This window comes from Sphaerodactylus townsendi, linkage group LG13 (assembly GCF_021028975.2).
Source record: "Sphaerodactylus townsendi isolate TG3544 linkage group LG13, MPM_Stown_v2.3, whole genome shotgun sequence".
Taxonomy (NCBI): Eukaryota; Metazoa; Chordata; class Lepidosauria; order Squamata; family Sphaerodactylidae; genus Sphaerodactylus; species Sphaerodactylus townsendi.
Genome location: NC_059437.1, coordinates 56,151,437 through 56,176,521, shown reverse-complemented (window position 1 = coordinate 56,176,521; position 25,085 = coordinate 56,151,437). Strand labels below are relative to the sequence as shown.

The 25,085-nt window shown below is 49.3% G+C and overlaps 2 protein-coding genes across 2 annotated transcripts; one reads left to right on the top strand and one right to left on the bottom strand.

Annotated features, from left to right (window-relative positions):
- Positions 1 to 573: 573 nt before the first annotated feature.
- Positions 574 to 5,596, bottom strand: ISCU (iron-sulfur cluster assembly enzyme). Its single transcript, XM_048514918.1, has 5 exons — positions 5,440 to 5,596; positions 3,112 to 3,225; positions 2,323 to 2,433; positions 2,109 to 2,187; positions 574 to 1,373 (listed from the first exon to the last, which is right to left on the bottom strand). The coding sequence occupies exons 1-5, from the start codon at positions 5,542 to 5,544 to the stop codon at positions 1,276 to 1,278; spliced, it is 507 nt and encodes a 168-aa protein (XP_048370875.1). The 5' UTR covers positions 5,545 to 5,596; the 3' UTR covers positions 574 to 1,275.
- A 1,096-nt stretch (positions 5,597 to 6,692) lies between these two features.
- Positions 6,693 to 24,115, top strand: SART3 (spliceosome associated factor 3, U4/U6 recycling protein). The gene is made up of 19 exons (XM_048514279.1): positions 6,693 to 6,907; positions 8,416 to 8,542; positions 9,464 to 9,568; positions 10,129 to 10,313; positions 10,818 to 10,923; positions 12,052 to 12,176; positions 12,582 to 12,737; positions 13,543 to 13,681; positions 14,053 to 14,160; positions 14,852 to 14,929; positions 16,045 to 16,103; positions 17,109 to 17,218; positions 17,605 to 17,717; positions 18,102 to 18,178; positions 18,961 to 19,129; positions 20,165 to 20,625; positions 21,350 to 21,502; positions 21,843 to 22,033; positions 23,212 to 24,115. The coding sequence occupies exons 1-19, from the start codon at positions 6,725 to 6,727 to the stop codon at positions 23,390 to 23,392; spliced, it is 2,826 nt and encodes a 941-aa protein (XP_048370236.1). The 5' UTR covers positions 6,693 to 6,724; the 3' UTR covers positions 23,393 to 24,115.
- The last annotated feature ends 970 nt before the right edge of the window (positions 24,116 to 25,085 follow it).

The following is a 25,085-nucleotide window of genomic DNA, read 5'->3' as shown; positions in this document are numbered from 1 at the left end:
AGGTTCCAAGCATTAGCCTGACATTCTTCACCGTACCACCACACTGGCTCTCTTCTCAGTATTTAAAAGCATAGGAAGAGAAGTATTTAAAAGAATCGGTCCAAATGATGAGTGAAGATGGGGTTCTCCTCAGATGAGAACAGACCTCTCCTTCGGCTTTTCCAGCTCTCCTCCCCCAGGCCCCTTCTGCACACGCAAAATAATGCGTTTTCAAACCACTTTCACAACTGTTTGCAAGTGGATTTTGCCATTCCGCACAGCTTCAAAGAGCACTGAAAGCAGTTTGAAAATGCATTATTCTGCATGTGCGGAATGAGCCCCAGCTACTGCAAGTCTAAACAAAAATGCGAGGCACCTTCAGGCTTGGCCTCGGGCAAGCTTCAAGTGCTCCGTTTTCAGAATCCTTTAGCTGCAATGTAATTCCCCATCTTTAGAATTCCAAGGCCTCGACGTAATGCACATCCACTGGTGGAGAAACTGTGTGGCGCATATTTCCCAAAAACACAGGTTTAGAAAAAAGTCAACTCTTTCTCCTTGGACACAGTTTAAAAAAAAAAAGTGATGCACGCTGGCTTAAAGAACAGCCATGTATTTTTTTAATACACAATTATATAGCATTTGTCATTCACAAAATAAATCTGTACTTTGTGCATAAACAGCCTGACCAAGGCAAAACCCACTCCTACACAACAAAATCATACCAAAGATGATGGAAAAGGTTGTCCACATTTTCCCCTCTGGGCCCAGGGTTTTGTGTCAGCTGCCTCCTTTGTTAGGCAAGGAGAACAGGGTAATGCAAAAATGAACAGTTCTTTTGCCCTACAGCCTATTTTATTAACGAAAGTCTATTTTATCATCTGCCCTTCTCCACACCACACCATCTCCTCTATAGCCAGCAGGTGGGTAGGGCAGCCCACCGCTGCCTGCAGGTAACAACAATCCTAGACAGGCAACTTTTTTATTTTGACAGAGAAAGCCCTTCCCCCTCAAACATGTAGGGAACAAAAGCCCACCTCTCTACCTATTTTTATTCAGTGTTCCTGCTAAGGCCTGGGATGATTCTTTTGCTAAGGATCAGAGATAATCTAATGCTGAAATCACAAGATTTTATGTGCAGAGATACGTGGAAATAAGGACAGAAGGCATTTAGTGCCAAGATGTGACCACCCGCTACCCCAATGGTTCTAGTACACTGTGCGTATGAAGGGTGCGCTCCGCCCACCCTCTTGCAAAAGAGGAATGGGAGAGGGTCAGCTTTGCCACAGAGGACTCCTGCTACCCGCTGGCTGTATCCTTCTCAGCCTGGCCACTCTGTGGGTCTTGTTTCTGCTTGTAATCTGCTAAGGCAGCCTTGATTGCATCTTCAGCTAGCACTGAGGAGGAAAAGAAAAGAAACCACACGATTAGAAGCAGAAAATCAAGCACAGAAATGGTTAATAAACACAAAAGAGAGTAAAGCCGAAAACATGCAGGCTTCCAACAGGTCACACTCAACAACTCTTTATTTCAAAGTGTTTGCAGCTCATGCTGAAGGATTGATTAATTTAAGAAGCCCACTCATTTCACAGGGCTATTCACGGTGCTGACTGGGGTATAAAAGGATACCAGTGCAGTTCTTCAGCATCCAAATAATTTGCAGGACAGGAACCTCTTTCAGAGCCCGTGAGACACCTTGCGTGAAAGGAATGCACGCTTCTCCAGAGAAAACAAGAGGTGTTAAATTGGTAGCAGGTAAAAGCTGCGATCTCTGTTCTTCATTCATGCGCAGTGGAAGAGGTTCCTACTCACTAACAGCAATCCATTTGGGGTGCTGTCTGGTTTTCGGGCTGTATGGCTGTGTGGAGAGAATGCTGCTAGAACACGGCCGTACAGCCCAGAAACCAGACAGCACCCCAGTGATTCTGGCCGTGAAAGCCTTCGACAATACAGCAATCCATTTTCCTGGTGTGAGAGTTCTGAAGTGCTGCCATAAGCAGGACAGACAGAGACTTCTTTGTATTTTGGCCCCTTGCCTTTCTCAATTCAGCTCCAATTCTCCAGCTTCACATTCACCAGGAAAGGAGGGACCCAATGAGCAAACTGAGCAGAAGTAATCCAGAGTTACTTACTGGAGCAGTGAAGCTTGACCGGAGGAAGGCAGAGCTCTTTAGCAATATCTGTGTTTCTGATCTTCAAGGCTTCATCAACCTGAAATGCAAAGCATCTCCATTTGTTCTTATTTCTCCATCTTTCACCAGACACTTCCCATTCTGCTCCAGCTGCCCTGAGCAGGATGAGGAATGGCTAACAGGGTTCAGGACTGTGACCAAGGTCCAGCCTTACCGTCTTCCCTTTCACCCATTCAGTAGCCAAAGAACTGGAAGCGATGGCCGAACCACAGCCAAATGTCTTAAACCTGGCATCAATTATTTTTCCTTCTTCATCCACTTCAACCTGAGAAGATTTCAGTGATATTAGTTTCCACATGCTATTTAAAAAACACACACACTTCATCTAAAAATAATAAAGAACAGAAGATGGGGAAATTTTCACTGTATCAGAGTGGGAGGAGGGGCTTTGGCTCAGGGTAGAGCAGTGGTGGCGAACCTATGGCACGGGTGACAGAGGTGGCACTTAGAGCCCTTTCTGTGGGCACGCGTGCACAGAGTTCGTCATGTGGGGGGGTGTGTGTGGAAAATAACACACACACCACAAACATATCTAGGCTGGCCTGGACCTAGGAGTAAGCTCAGTTGCTGGCAATGGGGCTTGCTTCTGAGTAAACCCTCCTAGGGTCGTGATTCACCCATTCGAAGTGTTGCACGGTTGCTTCACCAAGCTTACTCCTGGGTAACACACACCTCAAAGCCAAGTTAAATTGCCGTGTTGGCACTTTGCGATAAATAAGTGGGTTTTGGGTTGCAATTTGGGCACTCGGTCTCGAAAAGGTTTGCCACCACTGGGGTAGAGTATCTGTTGGCAGAAGATCCCAGATTCAATCTCTGGAATGGCTAGATAGAGGCAACAGGATCATGAAGAGCTGCTGGCAGTCAAAGCAGATAAAATTAACCAATGATCTCACTCCGTGTAAGGGAATTTCATGCACAGTGTCTTGAGATCACAATAACATACTTGCAGTTTCATGACATCTCCACAAGCTGGAGCTCCCACAAGGCCAGTCCCAACATTTTTGGCAGTCTTGTCCAGAGAACCAACATTTCTAGGGTTCTCATAGTGATCTACAACCTGCAAAACAAAGTCCAGAGGCAAACATGTGGCAGGTCTCCATCTACACAAAGGCCTTTGACAAATCCCTGAACACCCAGAAAATTATGCTCACATCCTTCCCAAAACATTACCAGATCACTCAGACAGAACAAGAAAAGTTTGGATTTATATCCCCCCTTTCTCTCCTGCAGGAGACTCAAAGGGGCTGACAATCTCCTTGTCCTTCCCCCCTCACAACAAACATGCTGTGAGGTAGGTGGGGCTGAGAGAGCTCTGAGAAGCTGTGACTCGCCCAAAGTCACCCAGCTGGTGTGTGTGGGAGTGTACAGGCTAATCTGAATTCCCCAGATAAGCCTCCACAGCTCAGGCGGCAGAGCTGGGAATCAAACCCGGTTCCTCCAGATTAGATACACGAGCTCTTAACCTCCTACACCACTGCTGGGTCTTCTTCCCTAGGAACTATTATGAAATTAGTGCCAATAAATCTCATGATTTCCCCTGCAGCTTAACAGATAGAGGCATTTATGAACAAGAGCTCTGCAGAGGTTGTGTGCAAGAAACCCTCCATGGCCCTGAGACTGGCACCACACAAGAGAGAAGAGCTGCTCCTAACATGAGCTGCATGTGAGCTTCTCAAGCACATCTGGCAGGTAGTGTCAAAGAGGTGAAGACATCTCTTTAGTGTGCTAAAATAGTACAGCAAGAAAAAGCCAGGTTGTATGACTGCCACACCGTGGTGCATGTCTCCAGCCAAGGACCAGCATTCACTAGGCAGTCTGCAATTTCTCAGAAAACCTCTGCCAATCACCCTGCAGTGGTTCCCCATCTCTTCCCCACAAGAAGTCCTAAAGGTAAAGTGGCACAATGTGGACATGTGTTTCTGAAATCAAACTTTTCCCTTCCTGTACTATTCTTAAATCAGATTTTCATCAGCATCCCAGCATGATGACAGGTGGTACAAAAAGGAATTTAGTACCATGATCAGTACTGCACATCAGCAATACTGCCCCTCAGGCCTTGGGAGGGTTTAGGGGAGCCACTGGAAGCCATGTTTGTTTTTATTTTATTTTAATTTTTTTAGATTTATAGGCCGCCCTTCCCTGAAGGGTTCATGGTGCCGAACAACAGAATAAAACAATATAATAATACAATTTAAGAATTCAAAAACACCCAGAACTACCAATAACCAATGTGCCAGATCAAAGTCTACACTTGCACCAAAATGTAAAACAGAGTTCAGGTTCACCAGAACATGGACAGACGTCACTGTTCCAGTACAAAATGGGCACAAAGAATTTTTACGGCTCTACAGTTTTACGGCTCTACGGCTGCCTGAGAATTTTTACAGCTCTACAGTTTTACATACTTAAAGGTTTATTCACTCCTCCACTCCCTTAATCCTTCTCATCCCACCTGGTGGAAGCCTTGCCCTGGTGCACCTACTGATCTTTCAAGGCAGGGATCTTGCTTTTCAAGCATGCACACATGTGGGCAGAGAGGGTGGAGGAATTCAATCTGCAAAAAACTTAACCAGTAGAGAAAAAGCCTTGAAAAAAGTCCCACTCTTAACAGAGCCACTCTTGGCCACAATTCAATCTAGCCAGCCAGCCAGATGCCCTTCCTCAGCGCTATTCATACAGGGCATCAATGCCCATGCCCCAATTTTGGCATCTATTCCCCCCATCCCCGTTTGCCACCAAGGATTGCCAATCTCCAGGTACAGCCCAGAGATCTGGAATTACAGCTGAATTACAGAAGAGCAGTGGCGTGGCGGTTAAGAGCAGGTGCACTCTAATCTGGAGAACTGGGTTTGATTCCCGACTTTGCCACTTGAGCTGTTCAGGCTTATCTGGGGAATCAGATTAGCTTGTGTATTCCAACACCTGCCAGCTGGGTGACCTTGGGCTAGTCACAGTTCTTCTGAGCTCTCTCAGCCCCACCTACGTCACAGGGTGTTTGTTGTGAGGGAGGGGGGGAAAGGAGATTGTAAGCCCCTTTGAGTCTCCTTACAGGAGAGAAAGGGGGGGTTAGCAGAGATCAGTTCCCCGGGAGAAAATGGCTGCTTGGGAGGGTGGAGTGGATGTGGCTGCACCCCCAAATCCCCGGGAATTTCTCAGGCCAGAGTTGGCAGCCGATTGGCTGGATCAGCCCGCCACTGCCACGACCCTGCTTCCCCAGGCCGTCCAGCCCCGGCCTCTCTGCCCGGCCCGGCCCCTCCATCGCCTCCCCCACCTTCTTGTGGTATTCTGCGGCCGACAAGGCCTGCTCGGCGCCCAAGCGAGGCCTCAGGAGGGCCGCCGCTGCCGTCTTCACGCCGCTGGCCCGCAGCGCCGCCATCTTGGCTGTTTTGAAAAGACGACACGGCCCTGGGAGTCAGGGGGAGGCGGCGCGGGACTATGACGTCAGCCACACCACAGAAGCGGCCGCGGTCTATGACGCTTGCCAACTGCTCCTCTCAGCCACGTCCTCTCCCTTCCACCAAAACAAGAATTAACTATTTGCTGCCGGGAAGGTTTTACTGACACGCAAAATTGATGCCGGGATGGCTTTTTCCAAACTCACAACCGGCACGTTTGAAGCTGGGACACCATTAATAGAGATCATATGTTGCGTTGATAAATGGGGTTTATTAAGACACGATTTGAAGTTATGAAATTAAGAAACAGCGTTAATCGAACACAAATTGCATGGGAGTATTAAAGGGTAGGTTAACACGGAACATCCATGTGCAGAGGCAGTGTATCTGAGCCTGGGGACAGCCAGCTCCAGCTTCCTCTGCGTGTGTGGAACATCTGTCTGGATGTTGCTGACGACTGAATGCTTGATCAGGCAGCTCTTTTTCTATATTCTTACCAGCCCGCTAAGCTCGCGCAGTTTGGGGGCGATAGTTTGATACAGCCAACGGCAAGGTGGGGCTGGAGACCTCCCCGCACGTCCACCGATCTTCGGGGATTCGTCCCCCTGGAGAAAATGGCTGTCTGGATGGTGGCCTCCATTGCTTTATGCCCCAGTGGGGTCTTTCCCCTCCCCGGGACCCACCCCTAAATCTCCAGGAATCTCCCAACCGGGAGTTGGCCACCCCGATTTATCTAGCGAAGGTCTGGCGCGAGACTATTAGCGCCCTCCCCTGAACTCATTGGCGCAAACTAGCCGGCCTCTGATTGGCCATTGCGAGGGACGCGACAGCCCCGTACCCAGGAACGGCGTGCTTTAAACTTTCCTTCTTTGAAGCCCCCACGCCGCCGACAGGCTCAGTAGCTGTCTAAAGAGCTGCCTGTCTGAACACGAACTCGGAGATTCGGTCTCCTTCGGCCTAGTCCGGTCCGCGAGCTTCCTCGCCCCAGCCCCTTCCTCGGGCAGGAAAACCCCGGGTTCTCGCGGGAGCGCTGGGCGGCGCGGCCGTTCCGCGGCCTGCTTTTGACTCAGGCGGCGCGCAGCCGCCTCTCTGTGGGCGGGCCGGGGCTCCGTGTCAGGGCCGAGTGGAGCGCGGGGGCCCTGAGGCGGTGTCTCGGGCAAGATGGAGGCGAGTGGCGGAGCTGAGGCGGCCGCTGCCGAGGAGGAGCTACACGAGGCGGGAGGCTCGGAGGACGAAGGCGGGGGGGACGAGGAGGAGGAGGACGCCGAGGAGACCTCGGAGGAGTCCTCGGGCGAGGATGAGGAGAAGGAGAACGAGGCCGAGATCCAGCGCCTGGAGGAGCAGGTGAGCGGCCTTCCCTGCCAGGAGTCTGCCCGCCTCTCTGCATGAGTTCGTGTTCGGGGCCAGGAACGGTCGGGGCTCCTAAGGCGACTTCTGCCGTGGAGAAACCAACCTTAACTCTGTGAGGCAGGAATGGAGCCCAGCTGGGGTTGCCAACCTCCAGGGGCGGTTGCCAGCTGGTGCCTGAAGTTTTCCCGGATTACACCCGATGCCCAATATCGGGAGATCAGCTCTGGAGGACGGAGCCTGGAAGCAAATCGGGAGCCGGTGTCTACGGAGGAAGGCGGGAGCGACGTGGTCCAGTTTGACGCTCTGTCTCAGCTGCAGCCTCCACGGACACTTTTCCAGGACAGCCCGACATAGAGCGCACTTTAGTAATCTAATTTGGGTGCTGCCGCAGCCAGATCTTTTCTAACCAGGAAGGGCTGCTGTTCGAGTATAGAGAAGAAGAGTTTTGGATTTATATCCCCCCTTTCTCTCCTGCAGGAGACTCAAAGGGGCTTACAATCTACAATTTTATAGAGGAAGTTTTGGTTGGTGGTTGTGGGTTTTCCGGGCTGTGTGGCCGTGGTCTGGTGGATCTTATTGCTGACATTTCGCCTGCATCTGTGGCTATCTTCAGAGGTGTATCCCAGAGAGAGGTGTGTTACACAGTGTGGGACACAGTGTGTAACACATGGGACACAGTGTGTAACAGACTTCCCTTTGTGATACACTTCTGAAGATGCCAGCCACAGACGCAGACGAAACGTCAGGAGTAAGATCTACCAGATCACGGCCACACAGCTTGGAAAGCCCACAACAACCAGTTGAGTCGAGCCGGGAAAGTCTTCGACAATACAATGTTTTATTTGTTTGTAAATTGAAGCACCAAAAAATGACCAAAGAAAGCAGCTCAAGAGTCCTATCCTGAGTGTCACATTCAAGGCATTCATCCCCATCCTTGAGAGCTACAGCAATACAGTCAGGGATGCCTACCTCCAGATGGGCCCAGGATGACAGCTAATTTCCAGACTCTATATATATAGGGAAAGAGAGAGTTTTCCTGCAGAAAATAGCTGATTTGAAGGCCAGATTTTGTGATAGTGTATGAATCTGAGGTCCCTCTCCAAATGCTGTTTTCCCAAGGCTCCCCAATTTTCCAGGAATTTCCAACCTGAAGTTGGCAACCCTAATCATTGCAAGGTGGGCCACTGCGAGTAGCAGAGTGCTGGACTAGATGGACTCTGGTCTGATCCAGCAGGCTTGTTCTCATGTTCTTAAGGTTTTTCCATTGGCTGTTGGAACTTACTGTGCTTTAAAGAAATATGTGTAGCCTAAGAATTGACTACTGATTGGGGGGGGGGGGGGGGGGGCGAATGCATGGAATGCCTTAGAATTTTTGTTTGTATTCCTGACTGCCTCAAGGATGTTGTTGCATGAGGATAATCTTTGGATCTTGATCGAGAAATCAAATCATAGCGCTGTTTCTAGTTACAGATAAAACCTTTTATTATCACTTTTCTTTTAAGCTGTCCATCAATGCATTTGACTATAACTGTCACCTGGACCTGATAAAATTGTTGCGCCAGGAAGGAGAGCTGGTGAAACTCCGAAGAGCCCGGCAGAAGATGAGTGAACTCTTTCCTCTTACTGAAGGTAGATGATGTCTTGAAACTTGTAGCTTCAGTTTCCATGAAAACTTTGAAAGTTCTTAGGATTGTTATAGGATGGGCACAATTGGAACTTGAATGGGATGTTTTTGTGTGCGTGTGTACTTTATACCTTCACATAATCTATAAAAAGGCTTTAATTTAACTTCTGAATCAGATATCAGTGAAAACTGTGTGTGGCAGTTGAGGGCCATTTTTGGAAAGTCAGAAGTGTTTGCTGTTGCCCTTGAGGACTGAGGGATAAACATTTCAGAGCCAAGTCCTCAATCATATTGTGCTGCTTTTGAGAGCCAGTGTGGCGTTGTGGTTGTGAGTGGATGGATTCTAATCTGGAGAATTGGGTTTAATACCCCACACCTTCACATAAGCAGCAGAGTCTTATCTGGTGGACCAGATTTGTTTGTTTCCTACATCCCCACTGGGTGATCTTGGGCAGGTCACAGTTCGTTCAGAACTCTCTCAGCTCCACCTACCTCACAAGGTGTCTGTTATGGGGAGAGGAAGGAAAAGAGCTTGTAAGCCCCCTTGAGTCTCCTTACAGGAGATAAAGGATGGTGGTGGTATAAATCCAAACTCTTCTTCAGCTTTTGCATGTTGACACATTCCTCATTTTATTCATGTAAAATATTTTACACTGCTTCTCTGACTTACACTAAGAATATACATTTTAAGTTTCAGTAGCACTCTTACATTAAGAATTGCAGGTTTCAAATTGGTGTGTTCTGGAATGGTACATTGCCTTAAACAGGCACTGGAGTGTCATAATGCCAAAAGGCAGAAAAACCTTTAAGGCAGGCATGTTCAGGAGATTTCTGGAATGTTCTTTCTCTCCCTCAAGCTTCTTTGACAATTTTAATTTCCTTTTAGTATTTTTGAGTAGTAGATCTCTATGTATTTTGTCTTGCAGAGATCTGGCTAGATTGGTTGAAGGATGAAATTCGAATGGCATCAGATAACCCAGAGAGGGAGAAGGTCTATGATCTCTTTGAGAGAGCTGTGAAAGACTACATCTGTAAGTTTTCTTTTTTGGAAAAACAGTCTCCAGTTTAAAAATTCCATACTGTGTTGTTAGAAATGTGTTCTTTTCAGGAAATTCAGGATGTTCCTGGTAAAAGTACTTTTCTGCAATCAAGGGAGTCTGAGCTGATCGGGGCATGCTCTTTCACATTTGGTGAAAAGGTCTGAAAGATGGTCTCATTCGAGCTAATGTACTGAGGTCTGGTTTTCCAGCTCTAACTATTCCACACTGACTGGCTCTTAATATTTTTGTTTCTTCAGCCTTGCAAGTTTTGTGCTGTGTTTTTGGCAATTCAGAATAGGCTGCATAGAATCAGAAGAATATAATTCTAACTTAGTTCTAGCAAATGTTGATATTTACAAAATTCAGGTGTGACCAAGGGTTTGAGCTGAAAAACTTGTCAGGTCATTCTTATCAAAGGAAAGTATCGACTCCTGGTCAGGTCCAGTGGTGGCGAGCCTATGGCACTCCAGATGTTCATGGACTACAATTCCCATCAGCCCCTGCCACCACGGGCAGAATTGAGTGAGTAAAATCTTCGTGGTTTCCTTTAGGTCCTGAGATCTGGCTCGAATACGCTCAGTACTCGATTGGCGGCATTGGCCAGGAGGGCGGCATTGAGAAAGTTTGCTCCATATTTGAAAGGGCACTAACCGCGGTTGGTCTTCACGTGACCAAAGGGGCTGCCGTTTGGGAGGCCTACCGAGAGTTTCAAAATGCCATCTTGGAAACCGTGCAGGTAAGGCCTCTGCCCCCTTGCTTACCCTGAGGGTGTGCATTTCCTTGTAGAACAATGTTTTGACTACAAGGCTGTCTTTTCGCCAGTCTTCTGGCAAGTGGAGTGGGGCAAATGCAGACTGAGGGCATTAACATTCTTTGTATCCTGATGTCTTCCTTGGAGTTTGGTGAAGTTCTGTAGAGAGGAAGTCCTGTACCAGAGTGAGGATGGAGGCTTTATCATCTGTTCGGGTCTCTTCCTGGTTTCCCTTTTCCCTTTCTTCCCCCCTGCGCCTGTCCAGGACAGTTGCTGGTTTCTCCATCCACTGGCATTGGGCCCATCAACAAATACCATTGCTGGTATGGTGTTTGTGTGCTTGGGATGAGTATGTGGTCCTTTCTGTGGTGAGGGAAAATAGTCTGTGCTGCCTTCATTCCCTCTGTTCATTGGTGAGTTGTAGTCAGTCTTCTTCTGCTTCGGAAGGCTGCTTGCCTGATGCCCCCTGGCTTCTCTCTCTCCCGGCAGCCAGCAGCTGGCAGCGTTCCATCCCCTGAGCAGCAGGAGACCATCAGTGCCCAGCTGGAGAAGATCCACACGCTCTTCAGGCGCCAGCTGGGAATTCCACTGCTGGGTAAGAACCCAGGAGCTTTAATGACTGCCCTTTGAGGCTGCTTCTGTCAGAAGGAGGGCACTGCGTGGCAGAGCCACCCTGCAGGCAAAGGCCCTTCCACCAGAGGAAGGTGTATGACTGGAAGTGGTGGAGGGTGACATTGTGGGTGTCTTTGGGGGGCATTCTTGGAAGAGCACTTCCACTGCACAACAGGACTGTATTTCTTATGGAGGTCCTTGGCAGAGCCCGTTGTGGCAGTTTTCTAGTTGAAAAGGGAGGCTTTAAGAAATGTAAGGGAAACTTCTAGCTTCAAGCTCACCAGGTACGCAGGAGCCTTGGTGTTAGTTGCAGACTTATGCACATAATCTCAGTGTAACTTGAGAAGGAAATTGTGGAGGGGGCAGAAACCGATGAATTCATCAGCCTACCAATGCTGAGGTCAGAACTTTTGGTCTTTCAAGAGATGGGCTCATAGGCGCCCCTGCGCCGGTGGAGGGGTGGGGGCCGCTCGGCGACGTGGGAGCGCAGGGCGAAGCGGCCCCCGTGAGAGGCCGGGCGCTGGGAGAGGCAGCTCCTCACGACGGAGCCGCCTTCTGCCCCCCCCCCCCACTCCACCTGCGCCGCCCAGCACCGTGGTGGACTCCCTAAGACCTCGGCCACGCTGCTCCTCCGGACTCACCTCCAGGGGCTGGGAGGGACAGCGCAGGGAGTGGGTCTCCCCAGCAGTCCCAGCAGAGTGACTCTGCGAGGACTCCACGAGGTTAGTGGTGGAAGGGGAAAGCGTGTTCCCTCGGGCGGTGCCGCTTCAAGCGACCGCGTCGGCTGGAACGACGTTGTTTTTTCTCCAAAAACCTCCCTCCAGGAGGGAGGTTTTTGGAGGCGGCCTGACGCCGTTCTGGGGGAGGTGGAGGGGAGCCAGGTCGGCGCTGCTGCATTTCAGCAGCGCTGCCTGTGCGAACGGCTCCCCAGCATTTTTGCCGTCCCCAGGGTGCCATATTTGGCCCGTGCGGAAAGGGCCATAGAGACTGCTGTGCTTTTTGCTTGGCCTGTTCATGGCTCTCTTTGACTAGCTGAAAATCAGCGGAACTGAACCCGTATCCTGCTGCCAAAAACCTTAGCCTCCCAATGTTTTTCCACTTTTCTTCCCAGATATGGAAGCTACTTATGCCGAATATGAAGAGTGGTCTGAGAAGCCAATCCCAGAAGCAGTGGTCAAGAATTACAAGAAGGCTTTTCAGCAGTTACAGAAATATAAACCCTATGAAGAAGCTCTGGTAAGCTGGGTGCCTGCCTGCTTGGCTACAGGAGGGGGATTTGAGTTCTTGTTTTTACCATAGTTTGCTGCACTGTTTATTGTAGGTCCTTGCTGTCTGATCAAATTGTTTTTTACATTTTGTATCCCTCCCTAAGTGTCAGAGATAAAGGTATAGTTGCATGTAAACAAAGTAAGTAAATAGAGGATTTTTAACCCAGGTGTAAGTCTCTGGAGTCTCTCATATCTCAGACAGCCACCCTCATAGGATTCATAGTCGTGTTTGTTCTCAAACCTTGCTCCCTGGAAACATTCCTGTGCTTGGATCACACAGTCCAAACTTTATATTAAACAGATGGTGCCATTCCTCCTCCCCTCCGCAGCATGCCGAAATGAGTTCCTTTCTCTGCTCTTGCTTGCTTTACAGCTGGTGGCTGAGACACCAAAACTGGCAGAGCATCAAGCCTACATTGACTTTGAGATGAAGGGCGGGGATCCAGCTCGCATCCAGCTGACTTATGAGCGAGCCCTGGCAGAGAACTGCCTCGTGCCGGACCTGTGGGCTCAGTACACCCAGTATCTGGTAAGGAGCCCAGAGCTATTGACTGTCTGGGGCAGGGGTAGGGAACCTGCGGCTCTCCAGATGTTCAGGAACTACAATTCCCATCAGCCCCTACCAGCATGGCCAATTGGCCATGCTGACAGAGGCTGATGGGAATTGTAGTTCCTGAACATCTGGAGATCCGCAGGTTCCCTACCCCTGGTCTGGGGGATACACTTCTGTTTTTCCCTAGCCCTGCTGCTGTTTTAACCACAGTTGTGTGTGCTAAAAGGGTTAACAGGGAACACACTGAGTAGCCTTATACTGAACCAGACTATTGGTCCATCAGGGTATACACTTTGTTGTCTTCTGTGAGTGGCAGTGCCTCTCCAGTGTCTCAGGAAGAGGTGTGTTCCATCCCCTACTACCTGGTCCTTTCAACTGAAGATGCCAGGGATTGAATCTGGGACCCTCTCCATGCCAAACAGGCTTTACCCCTGAGCCACAGTACCTCCCTTTTACATGGTGGCAATCCTGAGGCTTGTATAAATGTTGCATAATTTTGTTAATGGTATGTGTAATTTTAGTATCAATGATTGCATGTGTGGGAATAAGCAGGCTGCTGAAAAGGTTCCTTTTAACCCTCCCCAAGTCTTACTCCACTACTTTTTTGGATTTTATTATTTCACCAGTTGGTACCCATGGGCTTTTGAAGGAATTTCTCCATCCATAAGTGTTAGAAAGGTGCTTTCTGCCTTTTTTTAAAAAAAGGGATATTCTCAGGGAATGGACTTCTGTGGTGGAAGCCTTGGCCTGAATCACTGAATGGTGGTGTTTTATTTTCCAGGACAGACAGCTGAAGGTGAAGGAGCTAGTCCTTTCTGCACATGAGCGGGCCGTCAGGAATTGTCCGTGGACGGTCAGGCTATGGAAGCAGTACCTGCTGGCCATGGAGAGGCATGAAGTCGAGCATCAGCTCATTTCTGGTAAAGGAACACCACTGAAATACAGATTGTATCTTGTAATCTTTCCCAACCTGAGAACTTCGAAAACTCCCCTGCCAATGTTTTTTGTGTACCAGCTGTGGAGTTGTGCAGGTAGGGTCACCCAGTGTTGTGTGCAAAGATGTCTTGTTCATTTTGGCAGTTAGTCCTGGGACTTCATTTCAACTCAGGTGGGTTCCTCTTGAGGAAGTGTGATTGTCAGAGCTTAATGGCTTTACGCACCTCTGGGTTAAGGGAGGGCTCAGCGGCTATTTTCTGGGATCAAGCCCTGAATAATTTCTTGCTGCGAAATGAATTTGGATGGAAGCTGAAATCACATCCACACTGTTTTTTGTCTCCTTTATCCTTTCCAGAAAATTTTGAAAAGGCTTTAAATGCTGGCTTCATCCAAGCTACTGACTACGTGGAAATCTGGCAGGCCTACCTGGACTATTTGCGAAGACGGGTGGATTTTACTCAAGGTAATTGTGCTGTAACTCAGGACTGGGGAAATGTGGGGTAGTCAGAGCCGGCTATATCACATTTGGATGCAGGTCAGTTGAATTATTTTCTCTGCCCAAAGTCTCCTTGCTGGTTGCCATGGGACCCAAGGCTAGAATCCTTCCTCTGGCAGACAGCTTTCTATGTGTATTCAAGCATCCTGAGCCTCATCCTTCATTCTCAAGTGGTCCAGATCAAGAATAGGATTATCCCCTCACTGGCTGTGTGTGAGAATATGGTCGCCTGGTCCAGTATATTCCTGGACTCTGCCAGGGAATCCTTGAAGGCCTTTGGAATTTTTCTGAAAGTTTCTTTAGTGAATGCTGATGAACTCTGAAAGCTGGGAGGGGCGGGGGAGGGCAGCAAGCAAAGGGAGGACCTGGCGACCTGGCAACTAACCTGCTTGTCCTTCCCCTTCCTATACTCATTGATGTAGCTGCTGTTTTAATTGTTGCTAAGCGTGGAGAGTTGCCTGCTGCAAGGCCTAGATTTTTCCTGAGTTCTTGCTCTTTATATCCCAGGAGTGACCTTGCTCACTGAAAGTGCTCTGAAACTTGGGTTTGCTTGCTTATCTTTGCTGCAGACAATTTGGCCAGGCCCTTCGAGCAAATGGTCCTTTCCACCTGTCCTCTCTGCCTCCCAAATACACGCCTGTTGCTTGATGTTTTTCAGACTCCAGTAAAGAGCTGGAAGAACTGAGATCCGCATTTGCCCAGGCGGTGGAATATTTGAAGCAAGAAGTGGAAGAGCGTGAGTTGGTGTTTTTTATTTTAAATCTGGGCATATATGTGCCCTGGAGGTGCAGAACTGAGAGCTTAAAAGAGCTCTAAAATCCTTTTTATGCACAAGAAGCCTTAAGCAAGATTGGTGTCATGTATTGTCGAAGGCTTTCATGGCCGGAATCACTGGGGTGCTGTGTGGTTTCCGGGCTGTATGGCCATGTTCTAGCAGCCTTCTCTCCTGACGTTTTCGTATAGCTGTGGATTGAGTTATATCTTCAGGGAGGATCTTTGATGGATCTCTTCTGGAAGATGCCAGGCCACAGGTACCTCAGACGCCATCAGGATCCCTCTGAAGATGCCAGCCACAGATGCAGGCGAAACGTCAGGAGAGAATGCTGCTAGAACACGGCCATACAGCCCGGAAACCACACAGCACCCAAGATTGGTTTCCTTTTTAGTCTGAGTGGGCCTCCTTTAGGTAGTGGAAGCGGCAGCTTGACCTTCCCTCTGGATTCTATGCTAGAGCAGCACTGCAAAATCTAACCTCAGAGGGGGCTCAGCCCAGCAATATGTTCTTCTGTGGAAGCTCAGGAGCTTGCCCCCATCACCTGGCTCTCAGAGCTAGACTGCCTCTGACCAGGGAAGTTCTAAGGGACCATGTCATCCTCATTGTTGCTGCCTCTCCAGGAAGGTTCTCAATCCCTCTGGCTTCTCTGTGGAAGACCTGCCTGTGGTAGATGGGGAGGGAAAGAAGGTGATGAGAGGGGAGGCTATTTAGTGTGGAGCCCTAGATGGTATCCAGCCACCCTGGAGGGTAAGTGATATTCCTCTGGGGAAACCATGAAATCAGCCAGTGCTCAATAGTTTGGGTCTGATTTCAAGGGACCTTTTCTTAGACTCATTCCGCACATGCAGAATAATGCACTTTCAAACTGCTTTCAGTGCTCTTTGAAGCTGTGCGGAATAGCAAAATCCACTTGCAAACAGTTGTGAAAGTGTGGTTTGAAAACGCATTATTTTGCGTGTGCGGAAGGGGCCTTAGCTTTTGGCTCAAGGCAGCTGATGCTATTGCCCTTGCATTGCCTAGAGAACTTGTCTTGACCGCTTTCTGTGGGGTGTAATCCTGCTTTCTTTGGTCTGCAGGGTTCAGCGAGAGTGGAGACCCTTCGTGTACCATAATGCAGACCTGGGCAAGGATTGAGGTACTGTTGGCCTTTTGAAAGAAAGAAGAGAGCATCACACAATATCTGCAGGGAAGCCTTTTCTAGCGTACCTGGGAGGGAGGGCAGGAGGCTCTTTCAGCTGACTAGCCAGGCCCAGCTGCTCCCAGCCACACTGCAGACTAGAACTGTGGTGGCGAACCTTTGGCACTCCAGATGTTATGGACTACAATACCCATCAGCCCCTGGTCATCAGCCAATTGGTCATGCTGGCAGGGGCTGATGGGAATTGTAGTCCATAACATCTGGAGTGCCAAAGGTTCGCCACCACTGGACTAGAATGAGGGGAGACTGAGGCTTTCTAGGGTGGGCACTGTTGCCTTTTCATTTGCAAAAGGAATCTGGGATATAAACGACACAGTGAAAAAGGAGCAGGAGCTCTGGGGGTAGCTCTAGCGGTAGTCATCTTAATTTAAATTCCAAAAAGTAGTCAAGTAAGGCCCACTCTCCAACAGTTGCAGTGGGGATATAGGCAGGTCTGTGGTTTAATTTGTTTACATTCCAAAGCTCACCATGGCAACCAAGTCTCAGACCTCCAAAACAAAACTATAAAAGCCACATCTATCCTGCTGTCTTCCTACAAGCGGCAAAGTTGTTCCAAAGCATTTTTGCCAAGAGCTGGTTAAGCTGCTTCAGTATCTTCTGACTTCCCTGTTTCAGAGACACATAAAACTTTCTTTTTGTGAATGTATTCCCAAAAAATCCTTGGAAGCTTCATTAGGCCTTTTAAAATCTCAAGTTGGTGACTGAACCCACTTGGGGTTGGAGCTTTTGAAGTGCCCACCCCGTCACACAGTCGCAGCCCCTCTGGTATAAAGCTGCTGTCTACTGAGTCAGGAGTTGGTCCATCACACACGGATTGTTCTTACTGGCAGAGGTGCTCCAGGGAAAGGTCTTTCGCAGCATCTGCTACCAGAGAGCCCTTGATGATTGGTTTTGAACTTGTGGCTGTCTGAGCGCCAAGTAGTTATTCTGGCTTTTCCACAGGCCCGCTTGTGCCACAACATGCAGAAGGCGCGAGAGCTCTGGGACAGCATCATGACGAAAGGGAACGCCAAATATGCCAACATGTGGCTGGAGTACTACAGCTTGGAGCGGTGAGAGATTTTTGCAAGGGCTGCTCTGCAGGCCATCTGTATGGGGGGCAGGGGGGGGGCGCTGAAGGAGATAGTGGGCTGTCCCCCCCGGATTCATTCCACTGACAGCAGTGCTTTCTCCTGTTGCAGCCATTAGTGGAAAAGATCCTCAGGATCCTACCCAGTGGTTCAAATTCCCTGGTGAAACAGTGAGGCGACTGTCAAAGTCTTACACTGTGTTTAGTTGAAAAAGCAGCAAGAGCAGGATGGAACGGTCTTAAAAACAGCCTGTTTGAAGGCAATTTCCTTTTGTGACATCACACAAGTTTTAACCAAATGTTGAAGACGCTTGCGGCATCGTGTTCTGCAGCACTAAGCCATCCCTTTCTTTTGCTTTCTGGCCGCAGGGCACACGGCGATACCCAGCACTGCAGAAAGGCCTTGCATCGAGCTGTGCAGTGCACAACCGACTACCCAGAGCATGTCTGTGAGGTGCTGCTGACGCTAGAAAGAATTGAAGGTAAGGTGCTTGTCCTGCAGGGTTGCACGACAACCATCTGAGTCATTATGTTGTTGGCTCAAATGCTCAGGAGCCTTTACTATATTTTTCCAGTCACTCATTTCTCATCTGTTGCTCACTCCTCGGAGCTGATGTGAATGAAAATCCCAGGCCTGCAAACAAACAAAGGGCTTGGGGTGCGCAGTTGCTGCCCTGGGCCTAAGGATGGCAGAATAAATTGGGGAGGCAGCTAGGAGAGGGGTCCCCAGCAGCCCTCACACAGAGCTGGGAAACATCTGCTTCAAAGCTTTAATATCTTTGCCTCATGTTTTGGAGGATCCTTGCTGGGTGAACAGAGAGGCTAAATCACCTTTTCCTTGGTCTCTTCCCCTCTCTGTCTCTTAGGCACTTTGGAAGACTGGGACGCTGCTGTTCAGAAAATAGAGAACCGGCTTGCACGAGTGAATGAGCAGAGAGCTAAGGTTGGGGCAGCTTCTGAGGTCCTTTTGAAAAGAAGCAGGTTTCTTTGGGAGGCATCCTTGCCTAGAGTTCCCTCTCTAACCAGGAGCTCCTTCAATTTGTGTTTTGCATGGATGCTCCTGCTCATTGGGTTTGCAGCTCTCTCCTGCCTTATGATTTTGGGTGGCAGGCAAAGAAGCAGTGACCTTTGTCCTCTCCCTACCAGTTCCTCTGTATTATGTTAGAGAAGCCTATTTGTGGTATTTGGCGGGTTCTGTTTTGCCCCAGAAATCTTTTCTAATTTTTGCCAAGGCATCCCCCCAATTATTTTGATTGGTGTCCTGTCTCTCTGTGTGTGTCTGTGTGTGTGTGTGTGTGTGTCTGTCTGTCTTTCTGTCTGTCTTGTGTGTGTCTCTGACCCTGGACAGGGCTAGCCCAAACAGAACAAACCCCCAAGGAATTGCTTAGGGGTTCTGTACCCTGTGGTATGAAAAGGACTACAGCCCTTAGCTTTGGGTAGGATGGTCAGTGGGGTCAGCCTTGGTCCTGGTTCTTGGCCTTCCATCCGCTCTTCCATGTACTACTGGGCTTGACATTCCTCTTGTCCAGCTTCCGTCTGTGTTATCACTCCCTCCATGCCAGATCTTCTGTTTTTCATTTGCCACCCCTTTTCCCTCTGCCATGTAGGCTAGCTAGTTGCTTTGTCTCCCCACTCCCTTGCTGGTGGTGGGCTCCTTCCCAGGGTAGCAGAAGAATTCTGCTTCTGTTGGGAAGGTGGACTTTCTTTTTGTGTCTTGCTTTCCAGGCTGCTGAGAAGGAAGCTGCACTTGCTAAACAGGAAGAAGAGAGGGCTGAGCAGCGGAAGCAGTCTCGGGCGGAGAAAAGAGCAGCCAAGAAGTCCAAGAAACCCAAGGCTGGGGACAAGCGCAAAGTGAATGATGACGACGACGAAGAATGGGGGCAGGAGGAGGAAGGTACGAACTCCCTTTGAGCAGACAACGTCTCTCAGCCCCTGAGCCCGCACCAAAGGACTGCTCCACCCTGGGGGGCTTGAACCGGTGTCCGACTACATTTGCCAGGCTATAATCTTGTTCTCAGCAGGGCTTGGGGCTGAACAAACATGCCTGTGTTCACCCACCAGGCAAAAGTTAGTCAACCAGCACCTGGGCAAAAATCTGAAGTTGGTTATTTGAATAAGCTCGGCCACTTAGTGGGTCATCCCACTTGGATGAGTGAAACTGACAGATGTCTTATAACTCTCAACTGGGGAGGGACACTGCCTGTCTCCTATTGCAAGTCTTGGTGCTTGCCTCTCTGCGTATGGCACTTGACTTTCTCTAATATTCCTGGGAGGCCTGAAGTGGGCATTTCCCTCCAGCCCCGTTTCCCTTTGGCCTGTAAAGGAGTATTGGCGCCTGGGAGGAAAAAGATTGAGAGTTCTCTGTTGCCTTCCTCCGATGGGATGTGATTGGCAGAGAAGAAAACAGTGTGGAACCTGGGGATAGCTTCAGCTCTGGTTCTTGCTAACTTTGCTCCATGCCCAGTTACTCATCTGTGGGTGAGATGCAGGGGGTACAGGGGAATGGCTGGCCCTAACTGGAAAGACAAAAGTGTTAGTTCACTTGTGATGTGTAGAGCTAGCATGGTGTAGTGGTCAAGAGCAGGTGGATTCTAATCTGGAGAACCGGGTTTGATTCCCCACTCTTCCACCTGAGTGGCAGAGGCTTATCTGGTAAACCAGATGTGCTTCCGCACTCCTACACTCCTGCTGGGTGACCTTGGGCTAGTCACAGTTCTCTCAGAATTCTCGCAGCCCCACCTACTTCTCAAGGTGTCTGTTGTGGGGAGAGGAAGGGGAAGGAGCTTGTAAGCCACCTGGAGTCTCCTTACAAGAGAGGAAGGTGGGGTATAAATCCAAACTCTTCTTCTACCACCTGCTTCACCTGTGTGCTGTAGATGCCCATGTGTTCAGGGGGAATGTCTCAGCTTCTTGACTTTCCTCCTGTCAGCTGACCACCCCAGCAAGAAGCAGAGGGGAGATGGCGATATGCCAGATGAAGACGAGGCGGAAGACATGGAGACGGAAGCGGGGCTTTTTGGACGAGACATGTCCACTAAAGCAAACCCAAAGCAGAAGGAGGAGGCGGCGGCGGCGGCTTCAAAATGGAAAGAACCCCCCAAAATCCTTCACAACAGGGAGAAAGAGAACGTCACAGTCTTTGTCAGCAACCTCTCCTACAGCATGACAGAACCAGAGGCGAAGCTGCGGGAGCTTTTTGAGAGCTGTGGGGAGGTGGTGGAAATCCGCCCCATCTTTAACAACAAGGGGACCTTTCGGGGCTACTGCTACGTGGAATTCAAGGACGAGAAGTCTTCCCTGCAGGCCCTTGGCCTGGACCGCAGAATCGTCGAAGGGAGGCCAATGTTTGTGTCTCCTTGTGTTGACAAGAACAAGAACCCCGATTTTAAGGTACAAGGATCTGGATTATAGAGCCCCTCACCCCACCTGTAATGCAATTGCTAGTCAGGCGCTTTGGAAGAAAGTAGGCGCAAGTCTGTGCCTCAAAATACCGGCATTGGTTTAAGCGGGGTGGGGGTGTAATAATCATAGCATGGTTCAGATTATGACCCTCTGCTGGCCCAGGGGCTTAGGATGGGATGTGGGTGCTTTACCTGAGCTCGGGGGGGTGGGGGTGGTCTGTGGCCGCGAGCCGTTCACGCTCCATGCCTGCCTAGCCAAAGCAGGGGATGGGGGAAAGGCTGAGTTTTTCAGCAGGCCAGATGTATCTCCTCTCCTCAGTCTGTGTAGCAGCTTCCCCTCTGTTTCCACAGATAGATGCCTTCTCTCTTTAGTGCTGTTTTTATATAAAGATGATTGTGCAGAAAGAGAAGCATCTGTTTTTCAAATGTGGAAGGTGAAAGGCTTCATTTGTGTCGGGAAGATGCGGTACGGAATGCCACGCCTGATTTCGCAAGTGCAGAGTTCCACAGCAGGATTCCTCTTCACTTTTAAATCAGGCTTTGCATCCCGCACCACGCCTTCCCGACACAAATGCAGCCTCCTTCGAAGGAGACCCCAAGCGAGCGCCACGTCCGCAGGAGGGGCGGCTTCTGCCCGAGTCAGCACCGTGTTGAAATCTGGTCTCCGCTTGTTTGAGTGTGAAGGGAAAGAAGGATGTTTTGTTTCCCTGCAGGTGTTCAAGTACAGCACTGCCCTGGAGAAACACAAGCTCTTCATATCTGGCCTGCCCTTCTCCTGCACAAAGGAGGAGCTGGAAGAAGCGTGTAAGGCTCACGGGAACGTGAAGGAGATCCGGCTGGTTACCAACCGAGCAGGAAAACCCAAGGTACCTTCTCAGCCAGAGCCACACTCTGCACAGACTCTGGGAACTCTCCCGAGAGGACTTTTTGCCATCCTGCGTTCCATAGAGAGAAGGGCAGGATAGAAATGTGCTAATTGCTAGGACTGTTGTCCAGGTCAGGACTTCAAGATATACTTGCGTGTCCTTGTACACATTTGGTTCCGATTCCTCAGGTAGAGCAGTTGCTGACCAGCTGAGTCCTTTGCTTCTTGAAAAAAGCTACTGTTGGTTTGTGAAACATTCCATTCCATGTTGCTTCCTCATACTAAATGATTCCTCTAAATTGGTACCAGCTAAATCAGACCATATCTTTTTGCCTTCTCAGGGCCTGGCCTATGTGGAGTTTGAGAATGAGACGCAGGCCTCTCAAGCAGTGCTGAAGATGGACGGCCTGACCATTAAAGACCACGTCATCAAGGTGGCCATCAGCAATCCACCTACCCGAAGGTTCCCTGAGAAGCCTGAGGCTGCGGGAAGAGCGTTCCAGGCAGGGGGCCAACGGCAGAGCTATGGCGCGTGAGTATTTCAAGGACTGCCTGTAGGTATGGGGCAAAGAGTACAGGAAGTGATTGTCTTGGCTCTGTCAGGAATTGTTGTATAGTGTGGAAACACTTTTTGCTTTGGTTGAAATAAGTGGGAGCATTTCAGAAATTCCCTGCGAAGTTCAAAGCCTCCAATGTTGAAGGGGCAATTCTCATGGTGATAAGACTTCAGCGTCAATATGGATGGGTGTAGAAATTCATTTGCTTTCCAAAAAACTGATTTGCTGGAGGGCTTGAACTGGCTGGACATTTCAAAAGCACAGGAGCAGGCAGGATTTGGGGAGGAAACAGACTTTGTGAAATCAAGTTGCTAGATCTTGTAGCTATGAAACCATTCTTAAATATATGGGGAGAAAACTTAGGATTTAAAATTGGGACTTCAGAATTTGTAGAAGTTGATGGAGGGGAACCTCCCTGTGGTTATCAAAACCAGATGGTGTACTGTAGGGTTCCTCAACATAGTGGCACGGCAGCACGATGCCCACGAGCAGCAGTGGCGTAGGAGGTTCAGAGCTCGTGTATCTAATCTGGAGGAACCGGGTTTGATTCCCCGCTCTGCCGCCTGAGCTGTGGAGGCTTATCTGGGGAATTCAGATTAGCCTGTACACTCCCACACACGCCAGCTTAAGTGACCTTGGACAATACAGCGCTCTTCTGGAGGCTCTCAGCCCCACCTACCTCACAGGGTGTTTGTTGTGAGGGGGGAAGGGCAAGGAGATTGTCAGCCCCTTTGAGTCTCCTGCAGGAGAGAAAGGGGGGATATAAATCCAAACTCTTCTTCTTCATCATCAGTACATCAGTTGGTGCTTTTCAACAAGTGGGCTGGGCTGCTGTAAGATAGAGCTTGCCCTCATTCAAATGAGAGGGATTTCCACTAGAGGATCAGGACAGGTAACCCCCTGTGCTTTCCTTAGTCAAGGGAACCACACGTTCCATTTGACTCCACCTCCCGTGGTGGTTTGGCTCCCCTTCTTGCAGCAGCCATTGTGGGGTGGTTCCCACTTTTGTCTCAAAATTCCAAGTGGGCCGGCAAGCTCAAAAAGGCTACTCGGTGCTGAATCCTGCTTTTATGTTACAGAATTTGAATGGCAGAATTTGATTCTTTATTTTGTTGCACAACAATTGGTGTCGTGTTTGTTGTTCTTTCAAAAGCCGGGGGAAAGGAAGGACCCAGCTCTCGATGATGCCTCGTGCTTTGCAGCGTCAGAGCAATCCCACAGCCAAGGCAGCCAATGGGATGGCTCAGAACCCACCTGCGACTCCACCCTTTTCTGTAGAGGAGCCCAAACGGCTGTCTAATGCAGACTTTGCCAGGATGCTTCTGAACAAATGAACCATGCTGGTGAAAGACCACCTTGAAAGCCTCGGGAAGTCACAACCACACGCCCATTCTCCTCAGGACTTTTGCACCTACCGAGCTCAACAGAATATGGAGCTGTTGAAATGGAGAGCAAGGAATGGGGGATGTTGGGTTTTGTGGTGTTGGGGGTGGGAGGAAGGCAGAATCTGGTGAAATGGCTTTAAATCTTAAAAGTGCTCCCTCATATTGAGGGGTGTTGTGGAAGGAACTCACATTGGAGGTTGGGGTACAATGCCAAGTTTAACGGAGGTCCTTTGTTCTTCAGAAATCTTCTTAACAAAACGTCTGCTGTTAACAGGAAAGCTTATTACTGTGACTTGCAGAATCCCACCACGATCACAGATCCAGTGGGTGGTCTTTGGCAGCACACGGTGCAGTTTGGGTTGGATCCTGTGGATCTGTTCTGCCAATGTTGGTGGCTCCCTCTGAGAAAAAAAAAGAGTTCCTTTTGGGATAGAGTTATGTTTGCACTGGGGAAAGGCACGATAGCTCAGCGGAATGGATTGGCAGGACCCAGCCCTTTGTACACAGACCCCAGCCTCTCCAAGGCCTGGCTGTCTCCACCTCCTCCTGTATAAAGTTGTTATAAATAGTATAACCATAATGGCCTATTTTAGTACTGGGGTGCCAGGATTGGCATTTGTAACGAAACTGGATTGATGATTTGCTCACCTTGGTATGTTTTTCTAGATCTACATCATAGGTGTCAAACTCGCGGCCCTCCAGATGTTATGGACTACAGTTCCCATCATCCCATGTTATGGACTACAGTTCCCATCATCATCATTCCCATCATCCCATCCCATCATCCCAGCATGATGCTGGCAGTGGATGATGGGAATTGTAGTCCATAACATCTGGAGGGCCGCGAGTTTGACACCTGTGATCTACATAATACATATAGTGTATTTGTCAATGACATGCCAGTTATTTTTAAGCTCTGTTCAACACAGTGCTAGGAAGGTCTCCCATACAAGCCTGGATATCCTCCTCCAGTAGACCATCCATTGTTTTGTCTGGTGAGCGCCCTTATTTTTTTATGTATATATCTTGGCCATTTGATTTTTCTGGATTTTGTGTTTTGGCCTGTTCAGGTTTTTTGTTTTGTATACAATGTGAAGTGTGACCTTCCTTTCTTCCTCGCTGCGTTCATTAAAGTACAGTTCTGGGAAACTGCCAGTTTGTGCTTCATGCCGCTGGAAAGGGAGGGCTATTTGGATAAGAATTTGCAGATTCCAGGCATAGGAGGTCTAGTCAGATGTGTGCCGCTTCCTCTGGAACGACAGCCATTCTCTCCCCGCTCCCCCTTTCACAAACTATTGATCCAATAATGGCTGGAGGAACAGACCCCATGAGTGTTTGTTGTGGAAGATGCCGGCCACAGATGCAGGCGAAACATTACAAACAAGATCTACCAGACCACAGCCACACAGCCCGGAAAACCCACAACCAGTTGAATCTGGCTGTGAAAGCCTTTGACAATACATCGAGACCCCGTGAGGATTAATGGGGGCTTCCTGTTGACCCGGGCTCAGGTTGAGGAGTATCACAGTAGTGCTTGTACCGGAAAGAACGTGTCCTGCAGTGCTGATACGTCAGGCTGCAGAGACAGTGGGTGGCTGACCACAAAATCCTGTCCCTGTATGGAAAACTCCCAAGCACTGAC